This window comes from Lynx rufus, unplaced genomic scaffold, assembly GCF_022079265.1.
Source record: "Lynx rufus isolate CCGP_SWC_20201006 ecotype Redwood Valley unplaced genomic scaffold, mLynRuf1.p SCAF_1, whole genome shotgun sequence".
NCBI classification, from domain to species: Eukaryota; Metazoa; Chordata; class Mammalia; order Carnivora; family Felidae; genus Lynx; species Lynx rufus.
In genome coordinates, this window is record NW_025814823.1 from 82,091,776 (window position 1) to 82,115,061 (window position 23,286).

At 54.5% G+C, this 23,286-nt stretch overlaps 1 protein-coding gene across 2 annotated transcripts in view; it reads left to right on the forward strand.

The window, feature by feature from the left end:
• ATP11A (ATPase phospholipid transporting 11A) overlaps positions 1 to 23,286 on the forward strand; it is a 117,802-nt gene that overhangs the window by 90,189 nt on the left and 4,327 nt on the right. For both annotated transcript variants that reach the window (XM_047081826.1, XM_047081831.1), the window contains exons 17-28: positions 455 to 558; positions 5,232 to 5,413; positions 7,342 to 7,593; positions 9,008 to 9,182; positions 10,457 to 10,559; positions 10,747 to 10,892; positions 11,373 to 11,432; positions 12,187 to 12,314; positions 13,482 to 13,617; positions 19,285 to 19,350; positions 20,552 to 20,655; positions 22,649 to 22,814. In XM_047081826.1, coding sequence (XP_046937782.1) covers positions 455 to 558; positions 5,232 to 5,413; positions 7,342 to 7,593; positions 9,008 to 9,182; positions 10,457 to 10,559; positions 10,747 to 10,892; positions 11,373 to 11,432; positions 12,187 to 12,314; positions 13,482 to 13,617; positions 19,285 to 19,350; positions 20,552 to 20,655; positions 22,649 to 22,814 — 1,622 coding nt within the window. The remainder of the gene's footprint in view (positions 1 to 454; positions 559 to 5,231; positions 5,414 to 7,341; positions 7,594 to 9,007; positions 9,183 to 10,456; positions 10,560 to 10,746; positions 10,893 to 11,372; positions 11,433 to 12,186; positions 12,315 to 13,481; positions 13,618 to 19,284; positions 19,351 to 20,551; positions 20,656 to 22,648; positions 22,815 to 23,286) is intronic.

Below are 23,286 nucleotides of genomic sequence, written 5' to 3' on the forward strand. Positions count from 1 at the left end.
ACCAGAGCGGCACTTCTGTGTTGTTGATCTCTTCATCTTGGCTGGAGAGCTTTTCTGCTTCCCTGGAAGAGGAAATTGGTTTATCTCAAGGCCAGGGAAGCATGTGTCTCAGCACCAGGGTGTGCACGGTGGGGACATTGATGTGTCGGGGGCATTTCACAACAGATGTCCCTGTGGTCTTGGTGAGGTGAAGGACAGCAGGATGCCCACCTGGCCAGGCCGAACCAGACAGAGGGCAGTGACAGTGGTGGCCCGTCCTGCCGGGAGGCGCAGAGGCCGCGTTGTAGCGCGTGGCTTCAGTTTCCCCGACGGCGCGTGTTCACGGGTCTCGGGAAATCCCTACGATGTCTCAGCACTTGCGTCCCTATTTTTGTTTCTTAACAAAAGCAAATGTGAAAAAGGGTCTAGTCTTCTCTGCATTGTGATTAAGCGTCTTTTTTTTCTCATTTTGTAGGAGAAATCTATCTGTTTTGCAAAGGAGCAGACTCTTCAATATTTCCCCGCGTGATAGAAGGCAAAGTTGACCAGATCCGTTCCAGAGTGGAGCGCAACGCGGTGGTGAGCTGGTTGGAGGGCTGCACAGTTGTCCCACGCTGGGGGGAGGGGGGGGGAGGCTGGCTGCCAGCGTCCTGTTCTGTCCTGCGTGTGCCTTCGACGGAGTAGAAACCTGGCGGTGCTGCTGACCTGGGTGCCCCTGGGTGCCCGCCACCACCGCCCCCCCCCCCCCGCACCTGACTGGGCAGGCTGCGGCTTGTTTTTGTTGTGAGGTGGGGCTAGTGGTGTTGGGGGGGTCAGAATTTAAGCACATCTGTGGTGACTGTGTTGGGATCCTGAGGATTTCTGGTGATTCGCTTTAAAACTCGTGCTGATGCTTTCCCTTGTGGTTCTCCTGTGTGGTTCCCCCCGCGTCTCGTTCTGAAGGGGGTCGCTCTGCCTGCTCCCACCACGCACGGCCTGCCCCACGGAGGACCGCAGTCCGAGCAGGAGCGTGTGTGTCCTTGAGACCACCTGCAAACCCTCAGCCAGGGCTTTGTCCCCACTGCAGCAATCCACAGAACATGACATGTAAGAATCGCTAAACCACAGAGTTTGGGCCCCGGTAACCTTGGAGAACGGGTCCTGAGTCTTCAACGCCACCTCCACTTCACAAGTGATGTCATAAACGTTCCACGGTGCTCACGCAAGTGTCCACGTTTATCGAACTCGATGTCATAGCATCGGACGTGTCTGTGACCGGGAGGTGCCTCTATGCCCTGGGCATGCCCGCCTGGCTGAGCACTGCCGTCCAAGTGCACGACTCCACCTTCATGTTCCCGTGCAGGTGCCTCCTAATGCCTGCCAGCCGAGCAGGGCAACTACACCAACCGTCAGGAATCTGGCGGTAAGCTGCAGGTTTGAGAAGGCTGAGCCGTGTCGCTGCCCAGAGGCGAGGATCCTGTTTGTGCTTCTGTCCAGCGCCCGAGGGCGCATGTACACCTGACTCTGGGGTGACGCGTGTTGGTACAGGTGTGCCGGTCACCCCGAGGGGCAGCGAGTCGCTTTGGCACCAAGTCTGAAGTGGCAGGAGGCCTTGTTCCCACGACAGATGGCCGGGACGCTGGCTGCGCTCCTGGGCACAGCCATCAAACAGGACTGGCTCTGCGCGCACAGTTTTCCCTGCACCCAGGATGCTGATTTGGTGGTACTCCCGCCCTGCTGGGGTCCGCCGTCCAAGCCCCCCTTCTTTCAGGGGGAGGGGGCCCACGGGCCAGAACCCCACGCGCTCCACCGAAACAGCGGCTCAGTGCGCCTTGGAAACCCTCAACCTCAAGACAGCGGTTCCTTGTGGGAATCATCGTGGCCCCGGCTCCTCCCCCGAAGCAGTGCCCACAGCATGGATGTCACGGTCCTTCCCTCGTAGCCTCGCCTCTGGCATTAAGGTTGCGCCGGGCCACCTGCATCTCACGACTGCCTTCAGACGGTGCCGGACTCTCCCCCGGGCGCGTCAGGACCGTGCTGTCTGCGCCCACAGACACCGTCCCTGGCAGCGCGGCAGGCATGGCTTCCCAACTTCCCTCTCCACACACGGGTGGCTTCTCCCCATTTGGGGCCGTTGTGGAAACAGCCGTGTTGTGTCTTGGGACGGATGCGTGTTCCCTGTCGCTCCGGGAGGCCGCTGTCCCCGTTTCTGTTCTCTGTATCTATCTCCTCTTCTGATGGCGTGGTCAGGCAGGCGGTCCCAACCTGCTCTGACGCAGCGACCCTGTTTTGTGCTCAGGCTGCTCCAGGCACTTGGGTCTGTGGGTTCACGGGTTTCTTAATCAGGTTGGGGAATTTCCTAGCCAGTGCGTCTTCGGGTGTTTCTTCCGCCGCTGCCTTCCCAGGACTCCAGCTGGGACTCCCTGACTGCTCCAGTGCTCCCCAGCTCTCTTCTTTTTAAACCATCTTCTCCCTCGTCGTGGGTAGTTTCTGTCATCCCGTCTTCGCACCCACTCACATCTCGAGCAGGGTTTCATCAGCCACCCTTCCTGCCCGGAGATTTCTCGGATGTCAGGCCTTTGTCCCGTGGGTGTCTGTGTGTAACTTGCTGCCGTCCGTTACATGGTCATAGTGGTTGTCTGATAGGCTTCTCCTACTTCTGGCCTTGCTGCCGGCTTTACTTCACCTCAGTTGAGTGCTTAGCTTAATGTCCTCATTGTGGGTAGTGCTCTCTGCCCCTTTGCGTGTGCTGGTGGCCTTTGACGGGACCCGGCCTGAGGACGCTGCCTTGTTAGGTGCGGGGTTGCCCTGTGTTCCCTCCGGGCACGGATTTGTTCTGGAAGAGGCTCACCCTGTTCAGATGATGGCTTTAGCATGCGTCAGGTGCTGTCCTGTCCAGTGGTGCCCTGTGGACTGGGGTCTCCAGCCTGGCTTCTAGGACCGCTTTGCCCCTTGACCTGACCATTCGTTCCTGGCACTGGGGGTCCCCTCACATGCTCACAGGTCCTCTGCAGACTCAAGGGGCTGCCATGGTCACTGTCCCAGGAACCCCCCTACTGTCCAAGCCTGAGTGGAGGCACCTATAGGGCCACTGCATTTGTGACTCTATGTTGAAATAATGTGGAGTCCCAGGGGGCCATGGAGACAGTGTGGAGGGTGCCCTGTGCCCTCCCCAGCGCCCCATTTCTTCGAATCTTCCCGAACTGGAGTGTGGTGTTAGAGCCCGGGGACAGGCGTTGGTCCAAACCATTGGTCATTATGTCACTTGAGCAGCTTCCTGGCCCACCGTGCAGGGGTGCAGAGCCACACTGCCCCTTGCCCAGGCCAGCTGCCCCTACCAGGCCCAGATGCCCCTTCGCGGCCCCTTCCAAGCCCAGTCGCCCCTTCCCAGCCCCTTCCCGGCCCATCACTCCTTCCAGGCCCAGCTGCCCTTTTGAGACCCCTTCCAGGCCCAGCCGCCCCTTCCCAGCTCCTTCCCGGTCCCTTCCTAGCCCCTTCCAGGCCCAGTGCCCCTTCCAGGCCCAGCTGCCCCTTCCCAGCCCCTTCCTGGCCCAGCCGCCCCTTTCCAGCCCCTTCCCAGTCCCTTCCAGGCCCAGTTGCCCATTCCCGGCCCCCTTCCAGGCCCAGTCGTCCCTCCCCGGCCCCTTCCAGGCCCAGCCGCCCCTTCCCGGCCCCTTCCAGGCCCAGTCACCCCTTCCCAGCCCCTTCCAGGGCCAGTCTCCCCTTCCCAGCCCCTTCCAGCGCCAGCCGCCCCTTCCCAGCCCCTTCTAGGGCCAGCCGCCCCTTCCTGGGCCAACCGCCCCTTCCCGGCCCCTTCCAGGCCCAGCTGCCCTTTCGAGGCCCCTTCCAGGCCCTGCCAACCTCGGTCTGTTTGCCATCTGCGGCTTTCATCATTAGGAGTGTGATGTAAATAGAACGGTACTGAGTGTGCCTTTCTGGTGTGTCGGCACCTGGTCCCTGTGCGAGCCGAGCAGTGTCCACGGCACACAGGCACCACCTTCTAGTTCTAAAGTTGGAGGCCGTGAGGGTGGTTGCCTCCATTCTGCTGAGATGTGTGAATATGTGTCACCGGATGGACGCTCCTGTGCCGAATCCTTGCCTCCGGGGGTAAATCCCACTTGGTCCTGCGGTGCAGGCCTCTGGATGTGCTCTTGGATTCATCTTGCTGGTACTTTGTGGAGGGTTTTTGCATCTGTGTTTGTAAGACGTGGTTCTTTAATTTTCTCGTAGTGCATTTGTCTGGCTTTGCTCGTATATCTGTGTTGTTTTGTAGTGTCCGGGGTGTCAGCAGCACTTAGCTGGAGGCCTCCGGAGAGGTATTCTACTCTGTCTCCACAACACCAGCACCGTATACTTTTACAAACAAACGTTTTATTCCTGGAATCTTCGGTCTACAGTTCACACTCACTGTTTGAAGAATTCTGGGGATGACAGAGGCTGACCGCTCCGTGGGTGTGTCCTTCAGCCACGTTTGAAGGTCTTAGAGACTTGAGGCATTTCCTGGTGGTGACGGACAACTTGAGCTCATAATCTGGGAACTCTTTTAAAAAATCTTACACACCAGGATTCTGCCAGAATTTGGGCCGATTGTAGAAGGACTCTGGCTCTTTTCCTGGGATTAGGCAAGTCGGGGCTGAAAGAACAAGGAGGCAGACAGACCAACCAGAAGTCGTCCTCAGAGCATCAGGCAGACCTTCGTGAAGGTTCACTTCCTCTGGACGAGAAGGAAACAATGCTTGATGGGATCGGTGTGGCCCTTCAGGCACCGACTGAGCCTCGCTGGCTGTTGGCATGTGTTCTGTGTGGTGACACCCAGACTTACCATCACAGTAAACCCACTGTCTCAGATTCTGTTTCTCTGTCCTGTGGACCCATGAGGTTCGATAAATAACTGAGCATTTTTTCCTTCAGTGGGTGCTAAGTCTGTGTCACAAACTCCCCTGTGTAAAAACTGTTGCTTTAGAAAAATCACTTGATATTTACAATAAAATAAAATTGCAAATCATGTTTTGAAAAAAGTTTAATTCTTCATTTGTCAAAATAAAAGAAGAAAGGCTTCTCTTCCCAGGGTGTGGGTGTGCCTGCTTCCCCTGCGTACGTTGAAGTTTTGTAACCTGTGATGATTGTCTGTGTTTAACGGGGATGCAATTCAGCTGTAAGTGACTGATCCCTTTGAGGGCTGGCTGATAGTTCTTCTAATTAGAGGGAGGGGGTACTGGGAGAGCTACTAGAAGACAGTGTTTCAGCAATAAAGGCTGCGTTGTATCCCACAGGAGGGACTTCGAACTCTGTGCGTTGCCTACAAAAGGCTGATCCCCGAAGAATATGAAGGTGTTTGCACACTGCTGCAGGCCGCGAAGGTGGCCCTTCAGGATCGTGAAAAGAAGTTGGCGGAGGCCTACGAGCAAATAGAGAAAGACCTCATTCTGCTTGGTGCCACGGCTGTTGAGGACAGGTAGTGGACACGCTGTGTCTTCAGGAGAAGGTGGCTGTGTGCTGTGGCATCGGGGCCCATGGACGCTCAGGGGATGGGCCACTGCACCTGATATCCTCATGGGGACATGTGTCCACATTGGGACAGGCAGGCCTTGGGGTGGTGTCACTGGGCGGTCGTGACTGGACCACATTGTAATTACATGAATAAGGACCCTGAAAGTCACACTTGGCCTAAGGGACAAGTTGGCATTTTCACATGATGTCAGGGATAGTCAAGAGAGGGGGTCATTTTTAAATTATTCTGTAGAGTCCATCAGTAACTAATTCTCTTCCTAATTTGTCACTAGTCCTTTCCAAGTTCAAGTGACACATTTTAGATCTTAACGAACACAGTGTATTTGTCATTTCTCATTGAAGAAATTTAAAACAGTGGAGTAGAATATTGCAGAAACCACTACCAATAACTGGTGAGATTGCCAACCACGTACTTTCCCGTACTCGGAAGGAAGGGCTTCTCAGCCGCCACTGCTCTGTGACGAGGCTGAGGCGAGCTCAGGCCTCGCGCACGGACACATGGGCGTCTCTTGCTGTTGTGACTTGAGAGAGTAGCAGGAGAGGAAAAGAAAAAATACCTCATTTACAGGATGAAGCAGAAACTTTGCAGGCATTTCTTGGAAGTTTATGTCCCATAAAGTTTCAGTCTTTAAGGTATAAATGGACCCAAATTTAAGTCCTCACTGGAAACCTACAATTCCCAGTGTCTTTAACGAGCACTCGGTGACTTCCCAATCTTGACAGGGTGTTGGGGGATGTGTTTGGCTTTGATTTTGTGTCTGTAACTCCTTCCCTGACTCCGGCCAGACCAGGGCCTCAGGCACCAACACAGGAAACGTAGCTTGTGCTCAGGACCAGAGGTACAGGGAGAGGAGGGTCTGGGTGGGGGAGCCGCGTCTGTAGACCCTCATGAGGGTCCAGGGAGCAGAGTAACTCTGTGGGGAGTCGGGACCTCGAAAACAGAGTAGATGCCCAGGGGCAGGTGGGCACCAGTGGCTTTGAAGTGATGATATTCAGTTGCAAATCATTTCCCTAGAAACCCTGACCGACTCTGCTGAAAACCAAAAAAATTAGAGATGTTTTCTCTTGTCTCTGGGCTGCTGAGGTTGGATGGGCTAGAGGCCTTAGCAGGGAAGCTTACCCCCGGTGTAATGGGGTCACTCCAGTTAGAATCCTGTCTGCCCTTTTCATCCAGTCCCGGACAGGGTCACGGCGCACTACTTCATATGCCCGTTGAAAGCCCAGACTCTAAAATCTGGGAAGAATGGCGGGGCCCAGATAAGGCAGATGTGGATTTGAAACCAGGCCTCCAGGCCCAGCAAGATCCTGACCGATGTGGTCAGAGCCGTGCAACCTTGTACACATCATGTAAACCCTGTGTGCTCTGGGTTTGCGCGTAGAAGGGGGTTAATCATGGAGGATCCCCTGCTGGCATTGTCGGTATCACACATCGCTTAGAGGCTCCAGCATGACCAGTGGCAGAATTCCAAGTTCACCCCAAAGGAAAAGACTGTGACACTTACTGACCACCTCTTTCCCTGACCCCGTTTTTCCTGGTCAAGACTTTGTTGGTGGTTACGGTCCTTCTTGTAATTGATTAAGCCCTCTGTAAGCGGGAAGTCCCAGCTAGACAGTGCCGGCTTACCTGATGGGAATTGTGCACGACAGACGCTTAACTTGATACGCCATGGGTGTTTGTCTTGGGAGTTAGGAAGTGCTCTCCTGGCAAAAGATATCCGCTTATCTGGCCCTTCCTGGTAAGATGACGAGCTAGTGGCCTGATGCTTCTTAGTTTTGGGCCAACAAAGATAGCTTCACGGGTCGCAAGTCTGAAACTCTCGGCTTCGATTTGCCTTTGTCACACGCACAATTGCGGGTCTCATCTTTGCTCAGGCTCCAGGAGAAAGCCGCCGATACCATCGAGGCTCTGCAGAAGGCGGGGATCAAAGTCTGGGTCCTCACTGGGGACAAGATGGAGACGGCGGCCGCCACCTGCTACGCCTGCAAGCTGTTCAGGAGGAACACACAGCTGCTCGAGCTCACCACCAAGAAGATAGAGGAGCAGAGTCTGCACGACGTCCTGTTTGAGCTGAGCAAGACCGTCCTGCGCCACAGCGGGAGCTTAACCAGGGACAACTTCTCAGGGTAGGCGGTGCCCTGTCCCCTCCACTAGCAGGGCCCGGCTTCGGTGCCCCTGTGGACCGCGTGGGTCTGTCCCTGGGCATCATCGCACGTTTGTGTGGTCACCGTGAAAAGCGGGATGAGGCCAAGGCTAGTTCTTCATAGCAGCTGTGACGTGTCTTTCTGCAGAAGAGGGGTGTGTGTGTGTGTGTGTGTCTTTGCGCATGAGTGCACATCTGTGTGTGTGTCTGTGTGTATCCATGTCTGAGTGTGTCTGTGTGTCCATGTGTGTGTGTCTGTATGTCTGTGTGTGTGTATCCATGTCTGGGTGTGTCTCTCAGTGTCCACGGGTGTGTCTGTTTGTGTGTCTGTGAGTACGCGTCTGTGTGTATGTCTTTGTGTATCCATGTCTGAGTGTGTCTGTGTACGTGTCCCTGTGTGTATGAGTGTGTGTGTGAATGTGTCTGAGAGTATGTCTCTGTGTGTGTATTTCCATGGCTAAGTGTGTCTCTCTGTGTCCACGGGTGTGTCTGTGTGTGTGTGTGTCTGTGAGTGTGTGTGTGTTCACTTTCAAACTTCTGCTGAAGGGTGCAGAAGGGCCTGATTGTAAACCACTGGGGTGGGATGGTTCTCATCTGCCTGTAAGCCACTCGGGGGCTGTATTGTGGATTCCTCAGGGCATCTGCCAGAGCGAAGAGAGAAATGTTAATAATGCATGCTTGTTTGCTAAGAGAAAACAGGATATATCTGAGAGTTGTTTTTTCCAAGGATGCTCAGCATTTTATTCACGTCTTAACCCACGCTGTCCTTGCTGGTATCAGACCCATGATCTGCGGTCAGGGGGCATCCGAGTCCTGTTAGGTTGTCATTAACGTAGTAAAGCTCTCGTCACCTGCAAATGTTAAATGATTCAGAAGCAGAGCAAAGATGTTTCCCTCCACCTGGTCTGTGGGTCCCCCTCTGGGGGGAATGGGGGTGTTCTCGTAACGTGGAAACCTAGCAAAAGGACCCATTCTGACTGTGCTCCTCCCAAGCCCTGTCCTCCAGACGGGATGCCTGTAGAGGTCAGCTGTGAGGCCACGGCCCCGCCGCCATAGTGGGGCTTTGGGGATAAACACCGACCTGTGCCGGCCACGAGATGTGCATTCTCCATCTGTTGTGGAAAAGTGCTGGAACAGGCATGTGAAACCACAGTGAGAACTCGTTGTTTGCTCTGCCTAGGGGGCGTGAGAATGTTTCATTGAAACCCAACTTTAAAATGTGCTCAAGGGTGTCATGTCTGGTACTCTAGAGGCTGCTGGTAAAACCGGATTACCACTTTCTTGATCCTTCGATCATCAGTTTATAACCTCTGTAGATATTCGGAAAACTGACATAGTCTGGTAGAATCTATGGACCTAGCTACTGAGTCACGTCTCTGATTTGTGTGATTAAACAGACTCTCGGCGGACATGCAGGACCACGGTCTCATCATTGATGGAGCCGCGCTGTCTCTGATCATGAAGCCCAGGGAGGACGGGAGCTGTGGGAACTACCGGGAGCTCTTCCTTGAGATCTGCCGGAACTGCAGTGCTGTGCTCTGCTGTCGCATGGCGCCCCTGCAGAAGGCCCAGGTGCGGCCCCAACAGCCGCTGGGGTGGGGGTCAGCGCCAGGAGCTGCTGGTTCCAGCCAGCTCTGATTTGTGATGGGGGGTGGGGTATCTTTTTTTTTTTTTTTTCAACGTTTATTTATTTTTGGGACAGGGAGAGACAGAGCATGAACGGGGGAGGGGCAGAGAGAGAGGGAGACACAGAATCGGAAACAGGCTCCAGGCTCTGAGCCATCAGCCCAGAGCCTGACGCGGGGCTCGAACTCCCGGACCGCGAGATCGTGACCTGGCTGAAGTCGGACGCTTAACCGACTGCGCCACCCAGGCGCCCCTGGGGTATCTTTTTTTAATGTTTACTTATTTTTGAGGGAGAGACAGAGAGAACACAAGCAGGGGAGGGCAGGGAGAGAGGGAGACACAGAATCCGAAGCAGGTTCCAGGCTCTGAGCTGTCAGCACAGAGCCCGACTCAGGGTTCAAACCCATAAATCACGAGATTGTGACCTGAGCCAAAGTCGGATGCTTAACCAACTGAGCCACCCAAGTGCCTCTATAGTATTATTGTACAACAAAAAATACACATTTTAGCCGAAAGTATTCCCTGCCCCACATTATTATTTAAAAAAATTTTTTTAACATTCATTTATTTTTGAGAGAGCGTGAGCAGGGGAGGGGCAGAGGGAGAGGGAGACACAGAATCCGAACAGGCTCCACATGTTACTCCTTATCACTTTTGGTCTACTTGAACTGCTGCTCTGAGACACGTAAACGGAGAGAAGGATTACAGAAAAATGGCCTACGCACTTAAAATTATTAATTGCATCGAATTGCCAGATTGGATTTGCACACACGACAACTTTGACAATGAAAATAGCATCAGAAGCAGCCTATCTGTGAGAAATCGATGCTGGATACCAGATAGCTTGGAACGGCTGTATCATCTGACAGGATGTAACCTTTAGGTTTTTCCTACAAGTTTATCGCATCCCATATGTTTAAAGCCGCACGTGTAGCAGGAACCAGGAACTACTGGATTTACTTCCTGTTTCCGTCTTCAGCCTTTCCCACATTACTTCCTCGTAACCCCACTTCAGCTGCCTTGTCTTTACTTAGTTCTGCCGAACACGAAAGGGATTTCATCCCCTGTGGAGAAAACAGATTGAACTACTCCATGCACTCGAGCCAGATTGTCGCTTCTTTCTCCTTATGTAACTTTACATCTGCATTATTTCTGGCTAGTTAGTGAATAACCCACACAGAAAACAGAGAAGATAAATTCTGCCTCTGTTTGTTTTCCAGATTGTTAAATTAATCAAACTTTCAAAAGAGCACCCTATCACTTTAGCCATCGGAGACGGTGCCAATGACGTCAGCATGATCCTGGAGGCCCATGTGGGCATAGGTGAGCTGCCCGTGTGCCCCAGCCCTGTATGCCTGGCCGGTGAGGCAGGAGGGGCCAGAGGTGGGACCAGGGTTCAGGCACAGGGCACCGTGTGGTGCGGGGCGTCTCCTGGCCCGTGTTCGCTTGCACCTTGTTTCGCTCCACACTGTTTTCCGTCGCGGTGCTGAGACAGCGTTTTCTCTGGCAGGTGTCATTGGGAAGGAAGGCCGCCAGGCCGCAAGGAACAGTGACTACGCCATTCCGAAGTTTAAGCACTTGAAGAAGATGCTGCTTGTTCACGGGCATTTATATTACATCAGGATATCTGAGCTCGTGCAATACTTCTTCTACAAGGTAGGAAGGGCTCCCGTGCGGGCTCACCCACACGGGGCAGTGTGTGGCTGTCAGGTGCTGCAGGGACCACGGGGACCGTCTGACAGGGAGGCACTGACCCTGCTTCTAAGGAGGAAGCGGGCACTCGCCTGCACGCACAGATCGAGCATGGAACCGATAACGTGCGCTTGTACGTGGCCACAAGGAGGACGTCCTTGCACGAGTCCTCCGTCTTGTGCTTGGACTCGGCCCTGGTCATACTCACGCCCACGTTGCTTTCTCCTTCCTCTGCAACCAGTTTCCATTCACGTTTCTGTTAACAGAGGGACCAGAACGTGTGCTTTGTGCCCTGAAAATAAGAATAGGCTTCAGAAGCCCTCACCCCTCTCGTGAGAGTACAGGGCGCCCTGCCTGCAGGGAAGGTTCAGTACATGGACGGCTTAGGAGGGAGAGCCTCTCATGGCTGCCACTGAACTAACCGGGATGTGGCTTCCCTTTCAGAACGTCTGCTTCATTTTCCCTCAGTTTTTATACCAGTTCTTCTGTGGGTTTTCACAACAGGTGAGTCCAACTGCCTGAGGTCAGATGGGCCGTACCTCCCTCCCTGTGGGGGTGGCTGCAGGGGTGAGCAGACTGTAGCAGGGGAGCAGGCCGCAGGGGAGGAATGGGCTACAGGGGGAGCAGGCCGCGGGGGGTGAGCAGGCCGCAGGGGTGGGCAGGCCTCAGGGGGAGCTGGTCAGCGGTGCAGCACCCTATGGTGGGTTCAGGAGCCGTGGTGGCCCAGTGGCTATGCCAGCCTGCCAGCGATGTGCCCCACCCATGCTCACCGTCCACAAAAGCCCTAACTTTCTGCCCTGAGAGGACACAGTCGGCATCTGAGACCCTCTCCCGGGTGCCCCACCATCGACATCTGCACACTCAGGTGTGCCGGCTGGAGGCCGTCTCGCCTGGCCAAGGAGAGCAGCGGCCCCTCGGCTACCCCCTTTCCATCACTTACTTGTTTCCAGCAGAGGGGCTGGGATGGGGAAGATTGAAGCTTGAAGATGGCCACCAAAATTGCCAACTTTTAAGCAACACTTTGCGGTGGCTGAGTGGGGTGGGTCCCGGTCAGGCCTGGGTCAGCCGTGGTTTTAACACGACAGTTGACATCAGGAAGGGTTGGCAAGCGTCTGGCTGTCTGTAGCTGTGGAAGCATGGCTCTGTGTGCATTCTAGAATGCTCATGTCTCTGGGTGTTTGCAAATTGAAAAACCATCAGAAAAGTTTGTCGAGAGGCCCAGGGTGCTGTTCTCAGTGTGACTTTGTCCTTCCTGCAGACGTTGTATGACACTGCCTACCTGACCCTGTACAACATCAGCTTTACGTCCCTCCCGATTCTCCTGTACAGCCTGATGGAGCAGCACGTCAGCATAGACACGCTCAGGAGGGACCCTTCCCTGTACAGGTACAAGCCCCCGGGACAGGTGCCACACAGCACTTAGCCACCCGCAGCGCCAGCCTCAGCAGCTACACTCGCTGCACTGGGAGCCCTGGCAGGAGAAAGCGACGTACCTGAAGTGGACGATTTAGGTAGAGGGTTCATGGTGCGTTTGAAACGTGCATAGTAAGTCAGTTTGTACCTCACCTGTTTCTCAGCAGTTCCAGAAGGAGCCGGGATGACTTCTTTCCCCTCGTGACCCCAGTGCATTTATAGCCTAAATTATCCTTTAAAAAGCCATGTATGTTCTGGGGCATCTAGGTGGCTCAGTTAGTTAACTGTCTGACTTCGGCTCATGTCATGATCTTACAGTTCATGGGTTCGAGCCCCACGTCGGGCTCTGTGCTGACAGCTCGGAGCCTAGAGCCTGCTTCGGATTCTGTGTCTCCCTCTTTCTCTGCCCCTCCCCTGCTGATGCTCTGTCTCTCTCTGTCTCAAAAATAAATAAAAACATTTTTAAAAATTATAAAAAAAAAAAAAAAAGAAACTAAAAACCGGGGGCACCTGGGTGGCTCAGTCAGTTGAGCATCTGACTTCAGCTCAGGTCATGATCTCACAGTCAGTGAGTTCGAGCCCCACGTCAGGCTCTGTGCTGACAGCTCAGAGCCTTGAGCCTGCTTCGGATTCTATGTTTCCCTCTCTCTCTGCCCCTCCCCTGCTCATACTCTGTGTCTCTCTCAAAAATAAGCAAACATTAGAAAAAATTTTTTAAAAATCCAGGTATGTTCCCTTCAGCGAGATAAAAAGAAAAGTAAACAGATTTGATCTCACAGTGCTCTTTTTTGCTTAAAAACTATTTTTTAATAATAAGGAAAAGATGTTTTTCTTCTTTTTTGGAGCTGTACTCCAACATTGTTGGCAGACTCAGACTCAGACTGCACAGGGTGTCAGGCAGATGGGGAAAGACTTGCACAGGCGGGGCGACCACAGCCAGACCCGGACCCTGGCACTGGGCCCACTACCCCATAACCCAGTTTCATAGCTCGGCTGAGCCCGCCGGCTGTGCAGCCTGGGACAGTCCGGTGACACAGGGGGGCCTTCTGGACAGATGGTCCCTACAGAGCCTGGGGGTGGCCCGGTCATTATGTGAGCCTGGTTCTCCTGAAACGCGTTCTCCTCTGTTTGCTCACACAGAGATATCGCCAAGAATGCACTCCTTCGCTGGCGCGTGTTCATTTATTGGACATTCCTGGGAGTGTTTGATGCCCTGGTGTTTTTCTTTGGTGCTTACTTCATGTTTGAAAACACAACGGTGACCAGCAACGGGCAGGTGAGTGCAGAGCCACATCTTGCTGGCTGCTGGGGACTCGGGCGGGCACGGGTCAGCATAGCCGGTGGGGCTCCTGGCATTCGGGCACCCCTCCACCAAGTCGCTCCAGGGTCGTGGCACGTCAGGCCATGCTGGGCTCTGCGGAGCGCTGCCCCTGTGGGAAGCCCCCTCCGAGATCAGACCCAGTGTAATCTGCACGTCCCATTAGCTGCGAATCCAGCGCTAATCCGGTCGTGCCGGCACCTCTTATTTCCTTTGGGGATTAATTCTGTAGTTGACACAGTGTAGTGTGTTTTCCCACATGCGCACCTAAGGACCTGTTCCCCTCGCAGTGAGGAGTTAGCGTTTTCTAGTGGCCGCTCGGCTCTGGGTGTTCGCATCATCTCTGGGGGTTGTTTTATTGGTATCTTTGCTTTTTTTCTTTCTGCCACTCGCTTCCCTCCCCACTCTCAGATAATGACCACCAACACACACATGGTAAGAAACTGTGGGTTTGTCTGTATGTTTTGGAGTGCGCTAAAAATAAAATATTTCTCGAAATATTTTGAAATGTGACTTCTTCTGTGTGCTTTGTCGGTAGAAATGGTGTTAGCTGCTGCTGGCTTCCAGTTCGGGGCTGGAGCCGCGTCAGGCCGGTGTGTCTGCATTTGGTCCTTTGTACGTGGTGTTTCTTCCCGGGTCGGTGGGGGAGGGGGGGTCCGTGTCACGGCTGCCGGCCGACTCAGTGACACTCTTTAAGTTGATTTTATATGTCCGAACTTCCCGTAAGTGTGAGGCACCGTCCCAGGCCCGGGAGGCGCAGTGGGGACATTGCTGTAAGTGTGGTAGACCCGGGCCTCAGGGACGCACGGGGGGCGCACCGGGGCGCGTGGACGCACCTCAGGGCCATCCCCACCGTAGCACCTCCCGGGTCTGGTGGCCGCACTGGCCCCAGTGGTGGTGTCCGGGGCAGACCCTCCTCAGCTTGAGTACCTGGGCCTCCTCCCCACTTTGTTTCTGGTTCGTTCCTTCAGGAGTGCACCCTCCCCGCCCACTGTGCCCACTTGTCCCCTCCCTGGTGACTGATCTGTTTTTTTCCTTCTCCTTACCTCTCATCATAGCTCAGATCAAGTTTTTACTAAATCAATTTTGAAAGATTTTTAAATGTCTGATTTCGCTCTTCTGAAACCTTATGCTTTTCTAGAATTTGTTGCCTCAGTTGACGCGAATAACTGTTGGACATCACTGGGCCACAGCGTAGTTACGGAGCTGTCCTCATTCCCTGGCATCTCTACAACGCTTCCTCGCAGGCTGGGCCCTAAGGAAGTGTGTCGCACATATCTTAGGAAGAACTCAGAGATGCCAGGACCGAGGCGGCCTGTGGGTCCCGCGAAAAGGCCCCTCACCCAGTGCCACTGTGTTTGCTTGGCATTAACATGGAGGGGGCCTGAGATCAGACACAGGAACACACACACGCAAGCACTCAAACCAGGGTGTTTGCACAAGACTCAGGCGTTACTTTGTTCGTGCCATGCCCAGCTGCCTTCGTCTTGATGGGGCTTAGAGCGATAGGTGCCTCCTAGGCAACACGGTCGGAGCGATTTCAGTGGGCGATGGACACACACAAAAAGACGTGTGCAGCCTGGTACCTGCTGGTTAATGGGCATGGCCTTGAGCTGCAGGTCCCTGGTGAGGCCTGGGCAGTGTCCCCTCCTCATGCTCAAATCCCTGAGCCCTGATGTGCTTCCAACCAAACCTCCCTACAGCAGCTACTCATGCAGCCGTGGGTCAATTCTTTGGCAGTTGCTCGTGCTGCTGTGGTCAGTTCCGTGGCGGCTGCTCGTGCCTCCATGGGTCTGTTCTGTGGGTCATTTCCGTGGCAGCTGCTCATGCCACCGTGGTCAGTTCTGTGGCAGCTGCTTGTGCCACCGTGGTCATTTCCGTGGGTCAGTTCCATGGTAGCTGCTTGTGCCACTGTGGTCAGTTCCGTGGCGGCTGCTCATGCTGCCGTGGTCAGTTGCGTGGTTCCTGTGTCCTCAGGGACCTTGAACCCCCCGGAGCCTGGAAGCTGACTCCCAGGCCGGGGCTTTCCCGCAGTGCCTTTACGTCCCCCACTACCAGGGCACACCTCTGCTCAGCCATCCGTTAGCACACAGTGCTGCTCGTTTGACTTGAAACAAGGACAGAAAGACGAAAACAGAAAGCGCGGTTGTTCCCACCACTCCATCCCGGATCAGCCCAGGAGGTGCCTTGCCTCTCACTGGCTCAGAGCTTCCCGGGCCCGCCCTCGGCCGCGCTTGCTGGCCCGTTGGGACAAAGGTTCAACCACGTAATGGAAGTCTCGTCCTATGAAAAGCCGCTCAGAAGCCTGGGGAAACTATGAACCAGCACACAGGGCCAATGGTGCCAGACAAGGTCTGTAACATGAGGTGTTTGTCTGCAGTTACACATTTGAGAGGTGAACTTTTGCCATTCAGTAGCTCTGTGTAGATGGTGGGGAGCCAAGACCAGAGCTGTGGGAGCGCAATGGTATGATCACGGCGTCCTCGGTCATGAGTGGGGCCCCTCTGCAAGGGGCCCGGGGTACACATCTCCATCCTGCGTCAGTAGGAGGACAGGGTCCCCGGGAGGCTGGAATGGCCAAGGCCACTCCACACAAGCACAAGGCCGAGGTTAAGCGTCTGCTGTTCCAGTTCTGGACCCCCTTGTGCCTCTTTATCTCCAGATGGAGCTTTCCTGGTTTGAGACGGTTTTCTTAAATTCTTGTTTGCTTTGGAGGTAAGAGGGTTAGATCACCCGCAAGACCGAAGATGGTATCATAGATAGCCTGGTTCTATGGTAATTCACATAAACCTGAACAACCCATGTGCATCGAGGGGCCATCTCTGGTGACTGATGACGTCCTTGGTCCTTGGGCAGCAGAGGTTTGGTGATGGTAATGGCGCATCTCTGGCCACACACCCTCCATGGTTGGAACGCATCTCATGGTGTTACCTCTCGGAAGACCCTTTCTGTTGGCTGTTGGTAGGTGAGGACCCTTTTTTAAGATGTACATCATTCTGTGGGAGCATTTATAAATCACGTGTAGTATTGAGGAAACAGTCATCAATAACTTTTTTAAAAAAAATTCACTTGCAGAGCAATTTCTACACTGATACGTGAACTGAAATCATTTCTCCTTCTGGTCCCACCAACGAGAACACTGAACCCTAATTAACTTATTCCTGTCGAGCAGCAAGCAGGCTGTTCTCAGATGAGCCTCACGGCTGGAGTGCTTTGTAACACAAGTCAGTGAACATTGCACACGGGCTAGAGGCAGGGAGTCCGTGTGTGGGGGCATGTGGACGGTGTTTTCATGACCGTGATCTTGAGAAAACAGTTATGTTTGTTGTGGGTATTTTTACACATGAAAATTAAGTTGGTCCTGGTTTGAGGGCTTTTCTGAGCAGAACGCTTTCCTCCAAGATGCTCCTCAGAGGACAGAGGGCACGTGAGGGTCTGGGGCCGCGGGAGGCTTGGAGGTACCCTCCTGGGCATTCAGTGTCATCCAAACAGGACTAGGAAGTCCCTGTCGGGGGGTGGGGGACAGATCGGGCACTCAGGAGACAAACGCCCTGGACACCCTTTCGTGTTGGGGACTCCTGTCCTGGGCCTTCCCACCTCTGGCCCCCACGGTCCCTAAGAATGAGGACAGAGAACTTCAGCAATAAATGCACTATTAGCAGTTAGCCCGCGGACTCCCATCTGTAGTGAGGAGGGTGTTCACCGAGCTGTCACCATGACTGTACCAGTGAGTCCCAAGCTGCCTGCTGAGGACACGGTGAAGGTAGAGCAGGTGTGTCCTCATTGCCAGGGCCCTCAGCCAAACTCCTGTTCAGGAGTCAACATGTTGTGTTTTGCTATCGTTTGCCTGTAAAAATTACAGCTGAGGCCCACGCGTGTTAGCGCACGAGGCACTGGGGGCCGTGACTCATAGCCCCGGTCTGCCATCGTTAGCAGACGTAGGGATCTACCGACTCTGAGGAGGCAGTGGGACCCCGTCCCCCTGTGGTGCACGCTCACACTCGCACGTCTGGCTGTTGGCCAATGTTTTACACAGAGATTGCCGTGTTTCCTGCCAAGCAGGGCTGCAGGCGTGGGGCCCAGTGTCAGGAAGCGGAGGCAGCCTTCCTGCCAGGTCCCGCGGGTGGGCCCATGCACAGCTCCGGGCCCTGGCTGCACCAGCCCCGCCACAGGCCACCCCTTCCGTTAGCTTCTAGTGAAAACCAAACACCCTGCTGACCGGGCACATAGACAGCTGCCACGCTGTGACCCGTCTCAGAGTTTAAAACGTTTGCTGCCCCCCCCAGAAGTTAAGCATTGACGAGGCCACGCTCCGATCAGAGTTTCTCGTCTGGGCGCTGTTGCCTTTTGGGGCCGGGGAGCCCTATGCAGTTAGCAGACCCCTGTCCGGACCCGCCGGACACTGGTAGCCCTGCACCTCCACCCCCACCCCCTGCGGCAGCCGACACAGTCTAGGGACAGTGCAGGTGTCCCCTGGGGCACAATGGCCTCCAGGCAGGAGCCCTGCGTCAGTTCTGCTTGCATCCCGGTGAGGGACCGGTGGGGTCTGTGGGCGGCCCGTTTCCTGCACAGAGTCCTGACGCTCTGCTTGTCCTCAAGTCCTGCCAGTAGCTTCCCACCTCACTAAACGTAGCGCGAGGCCAGCCCGCGTGTTCACCCCACTGAATCGCGTGGGGGCCGTGTCTTTGGCTGAAGACGAACTGGGACAGAAGGCCGTTTGTCGTCTAGCATTTTAATTCTTCGTGAAACAAAGCTGTTTGCTCCGAAAGACGGGCTAGGAGCGTTTTCTGAGATGCACAGTTCACAGGGCCCAGGAGGGGGTCAGTTCTCGGGCAGTGAGAGCATCAGTCCTGCACAAGGAAACCTGCCCTGGGCTGACTTTTCCCTAAGAGGAGGCTTGGCAGTCGCACTTCGTTTTCTGTGTCTGTGTCTGTAGCTGAGAAATGTGTCGTTTCCGTGATCTGACCCTGTGCTTCACCACAGGTGGCTCAGTTGCGTGTCGTGGGGGCGGGAAGCCGGGCCCGCCACACTGGCTGCCAGGGACCTCTGTGCAGCTCTGTCCTGTCTGCCTGCACTTGTCCCTTCCCTGTGACTTTCCAGGGGCAACCCCGTCTGTACAGTGTCACTGTATGTGACGTGGTTACCTCACCCGCAAGCCGTTCTTGTGGTGGTTTTTCTTCCAAAGCAGGCAGGTGTTTGAGTCGAGCTTGAGAGAGAACAGGCAGGTCTCCTGAGTTCTTCCTGAGCGTGCGCGAGGCCAGAGCTGGCAGCCGGGGAGTGTGTCTTCCCCATGAACCTGGGACAGAAGCGCTGTGCACACCCCCCTCCCAGCTCTGGTGTCTTCTCACTCTTAGCGTTCGTGGAGCAGCGAGGGGCCGATGGCGGGGGGCCCATGCAGGAAGGGCTCTGAGCCCCAAACCGCTGGCCTGGCCCCAGGGTTGGGGTGCCCGGGGTGCCGTGTACTGCCACTTTCTCGCCCTTGGAGTAACAAAGTCCCTGTAGCTTTGGGGTCTGGAGTGTTGGCACGCAAGAGCGGTGAGATGTGTCATCTAACACTCTGGTTTTGAGTGTGGAAAGGGAATCGTGTGTACTGACTAGACACCGTTTGGACTGTTTTCCCCACAGATATTTGGAAACTGGACCTTCGGGACACTGGTGTTCACTGTGATGGTATTTACGGTCACACTAAAGGTGAGCCTTCTCCAGCTACAGTGGACCCTGCTAGAATATGCCACCCCACCTGTCGTAACCTGTGGCCAGGGTGGGAGCCCCATGCACGCAGCTCAGTCAAGCTCCTGGGCTGCCCAGGGGTGATCGTCGGTCATTTAAATAAATCAAGTGCACAACAGCACACAGGGCCACCCAATACACGAGCTTCCAGAATTACACTGGAGGTAAATGAGGGAATGAGCCTTTTCTTTCCAAAAGGAGTCAGATCAGAATTCTTTCCAATGACAAGCAGCTCTCCCCCTCCCCGATATAATTAAAATCTACTTTAAAACAAATTAATGTGTTGGAGGTGCCTGGGCGGCTCAGTCAGTTGAGCATCCAACTTCAGCTCAGGTCACAATCTCACAGTTTGTGGGATCCAGCCCCGCGTTGGGCTCTGCGCTGGCAGTGTGGAACCTGTTTGGGATTCTCTCTCTTTCTCTCTCTGTCTCTCTGCTCCTCCCCCACTTGCACTGTGTCTCAAAAATAAATAAACACTTTTTAAAAAGATTGTAAAACAATTAATGTGTTGTAGAAAACTCAGTCTTTTTAAAGTCAAGCCAGATTCTTTTTTCTTTTTTTTCTTTTTAGTTTATTTGGACAGAGAGGGAATGAGTGCGTGTGTGTGCTCATGAGTGGGGGAGGGGCAGAGAGAGAGAGACGAGAGGGAGAGAGAATCCCAGGCAGGCTCAGCGCTGTCAGCACAGAGCCTATCATGGAGCTCAATCCCACAAACCGTAAGATCATGACCTGAGCCGAAATCAAGAGTCAGACACCTAACCGACAGAGCCCCCAGGCGTGCCTGGTCAAGCCAGATTCTGTACGTGGTACCATTCTGTGTGTCCTCCCACCATCTGCCCGAGTCTTCACGTGGCACAAAGCCCACCAGCGAGCTCCTTAGTAGTGACAACCACCACGGTGACTGTGCCGCTGGGGCCTCCCCGTTTGAGAAACACGCAGGGGCAGCCTCCCCGGGATGTGGGCCATGGTTACCTTCTTTCTCTCTCGAAGCCTAAGGTTCTCTTTATCCTAAGCGGTTTTATGTGGGCGTTTTGGCTAAAATGAAGTTGGTGGCAGTTTGTGTGTTTTCCTCGTTATTTTCCAGCTCGCAGTCCCAGCTGTCACAGCTCCTTCCGGCATGCCCGGGTACCAGCCTGACTGACGACCACTTTCTTTCTTCCAGCTGGCACTAGATACGCACTACTGGACTTGGATAAACCACTTTGTCATCTGGGGGTCACTGCTGTTCTACGTTGTCTTCTCCCTCCTCTGGGGAGGGATTATCTGGTACGACCTGGGTGAAACGTTCCCCATGCTGCGCATGCTCCCTTCCAGGGCTCTTATGCATTTTCTACACGACGTTCCTGTGGCAAGTCACAGCGCTGGGGCCCGGGACAGCAGGGGGAGCGAGGCCGAGTGCTCCCCCCTTCTCTGGCCCTTGCTCTCCGTGAGGAGACGCAAGGAGTGCTTCCCGATCAGGCCGGGATGAGCGAGACCGGGGTGCTTGGCAGGGAACCTGGTCCAGACAGCAGGCCTGGCCTGTCTTCTCTGAAGAAGTCGCTACTGAAACGGGAACCTGGGAGGAGGTCACCCTCCTCATCACGGGTCCCACATGTTCGGTGCTTCCTGGAACAGGGCCCAGGCTGACAGGCCTGGCTCGTTCGGCATCCCCCGTGCCAACAGTGACGGCCAGTGTCTCGGGTGAGCCGGCGGGGCTGGCCTGGGGCCCCGTGCTCTTACAGGAAGACCGCTGTGGCTGCCGTGCTGAAAACAAGCCTGTGAATTAAACATGAGCAGGACAGTCAACCTGCAGGGAAGCCGGCAAGTTGTGATGCTGGCGTGGTGCATCCTGATGGGGCGGGCATCTGCTCTGGTGCTTTCAGGGGCACACCTGTGTCATGCTGTCCCTTCTGCCCAGAATGTCCTTTCCAACTAGCCTACTGGGTGAGCTCCTACTGATCCTTCAAAACCCTGTGGGTCATCGTCCTCCTTGATGCTTCCCTTGAACCAGCACACAGGCGGGGCAGTCCCATACGGTCACCTAAGCCTCTGTCCCTGATCCCGTCACAGCACATGCTGTATTTTCTATAACTCTCCTGTGTGCCCCCCACCTCCCTGTAAGCAGGAACATTTCCTGAACATGCGTGGGGAGGTACAGAGGGCCGTGACCTGGGAGTGCCTTCAGCGGGCCATCCTCTCCCCTCCGCGTGTTGGCTTTGAACACAGCTCTGGATGATGCAGGCGGCCCCTGGGGGACAATGCTCCCTCTCACCCCCGCCTCTGGGAGCGTTGCTGGCCTCTAGTGGCCAGATCTGTGCACTGCATGTTCTTGGGGACCCGCAAGTGCTGAGCTGGATGGGCTTCTGGTGGTTTCCAGCCCGCCTGCCCCCAGCTCACGGTCTGTGCTGGTCCACGTTTGACCCTGAGAGTATGTCTGCCCCGCTCACAGGCAGTGGGCGTAAGAATGGTGGAACTAAGTCAGGGTCACCGCCAGAACGTTAACTGTGGGTTTCTTCTGGCTTCTCTCATGGAGCCCAATGTAGATGTTTTCTCTGAATTCTGGATTTGCCTGGGAACGAGGCCATTTCATGCTGTTTTTGTAGAAGAGATGCCAATTTGTTCACAGGATGAGCCTTGGGTACTTAGCTGGCTCTGCTGACCAGAACCCACACTTGCCTTCTGCATGGTTAAAGATTTTTTTTTAATGTTTATTTATTTCTGAGAGAGAGACAGAGCATGAATAGGGGAGGGGCAGAGAAAGAGGGAGACACAGAATCCAAACAGGCTCCAGGCTCCGAGCTGTCAGCACAGAGCCCGACATGGGGCTCGAACTCACTAACCGCGAGATCGTGACCTGAGCCGAAGTCAGATGCTCAACTGACCGAGCCACCCAGGTGCCCCACCTTCTGCGTGTTAATAGCCTTTGCTCAGGTTATGATTCTAAGATACAAAAACAAAGCAAAACAGAAAAACCACCTATTTTAATTTTTTAAAATCTTTTTTCCGGTCCTGACCGCTGCAGGGCTCTCCTCTGGCTGTGGGATGACTCCCTAGAATTCCTCCCTCCTCCCCTGTTCCTTAAGGCCCTGCAGCCACTGCTTGTGAGTAGTCAGCACACAGGCCAGGGGTCTGGGCCGATGAGTATCGGTGACAACAGTAAGAGCTCCCTGAACAGGTGGGCTCTTCGTGCCAGCAGAGCAAACAGGCTGCGGTTTTGGCGTCCTCCCGATGACCTCTGACCTGCCAATCTGTCCTTTTTCTCGTGTCCTTGGCGCTGCAGGCCCTTCCTCAGTTATCAAAGGATGTACTTTGTGTTCATCCAGATGTTGTCCAGCGGCCCTGCCTGGCTGGTCATCATCCTGCTCATCACTGTCAGCCTCCTTCCCGACGTTCTCAAGAAAGTCCTGTGCAGGCAGCTGTGGCCCAGCGCCACAGAGAAAGTCCAGGTACTGGCTGCTCCCAGGGGGAGAGACGGTGCGGGGCGGGGCGGCCTGGGGCGGGGCGGGGCGGGGTGGGGCGGGGCGGGGCGTGGTCCCCAGTGTCCAGCCTGAAACAGGCACTGTGATCCCTGTAAGGACAGCAGGAAAAGTTGTGTTTGGAAATGTGATAGGTCCAAATATTACTACTGAATTTCATGACACCATATAGGATTTTTTTTTTTAGTTTATGTATTTATTTCAAGAGAGACAGAGAGAGTAAGCAGGGGAGAGGCAGAGGGAGAGAGAGAATCCCAAGCAGGCCTCCATATAGGATTTTAAAACATTGAGGTAGATGAGATTCAAGACTACCCATGTTTAGATCCAAACAGCTACTCCGCTGAAATAGAAAATGGTCGAGAGAGAAGGATTAAGCCAACACAAATGACAAATTCTTTTGTGGAAATCTAAAAAAGTTTTTTTAATTAATCGTTACTTTGGT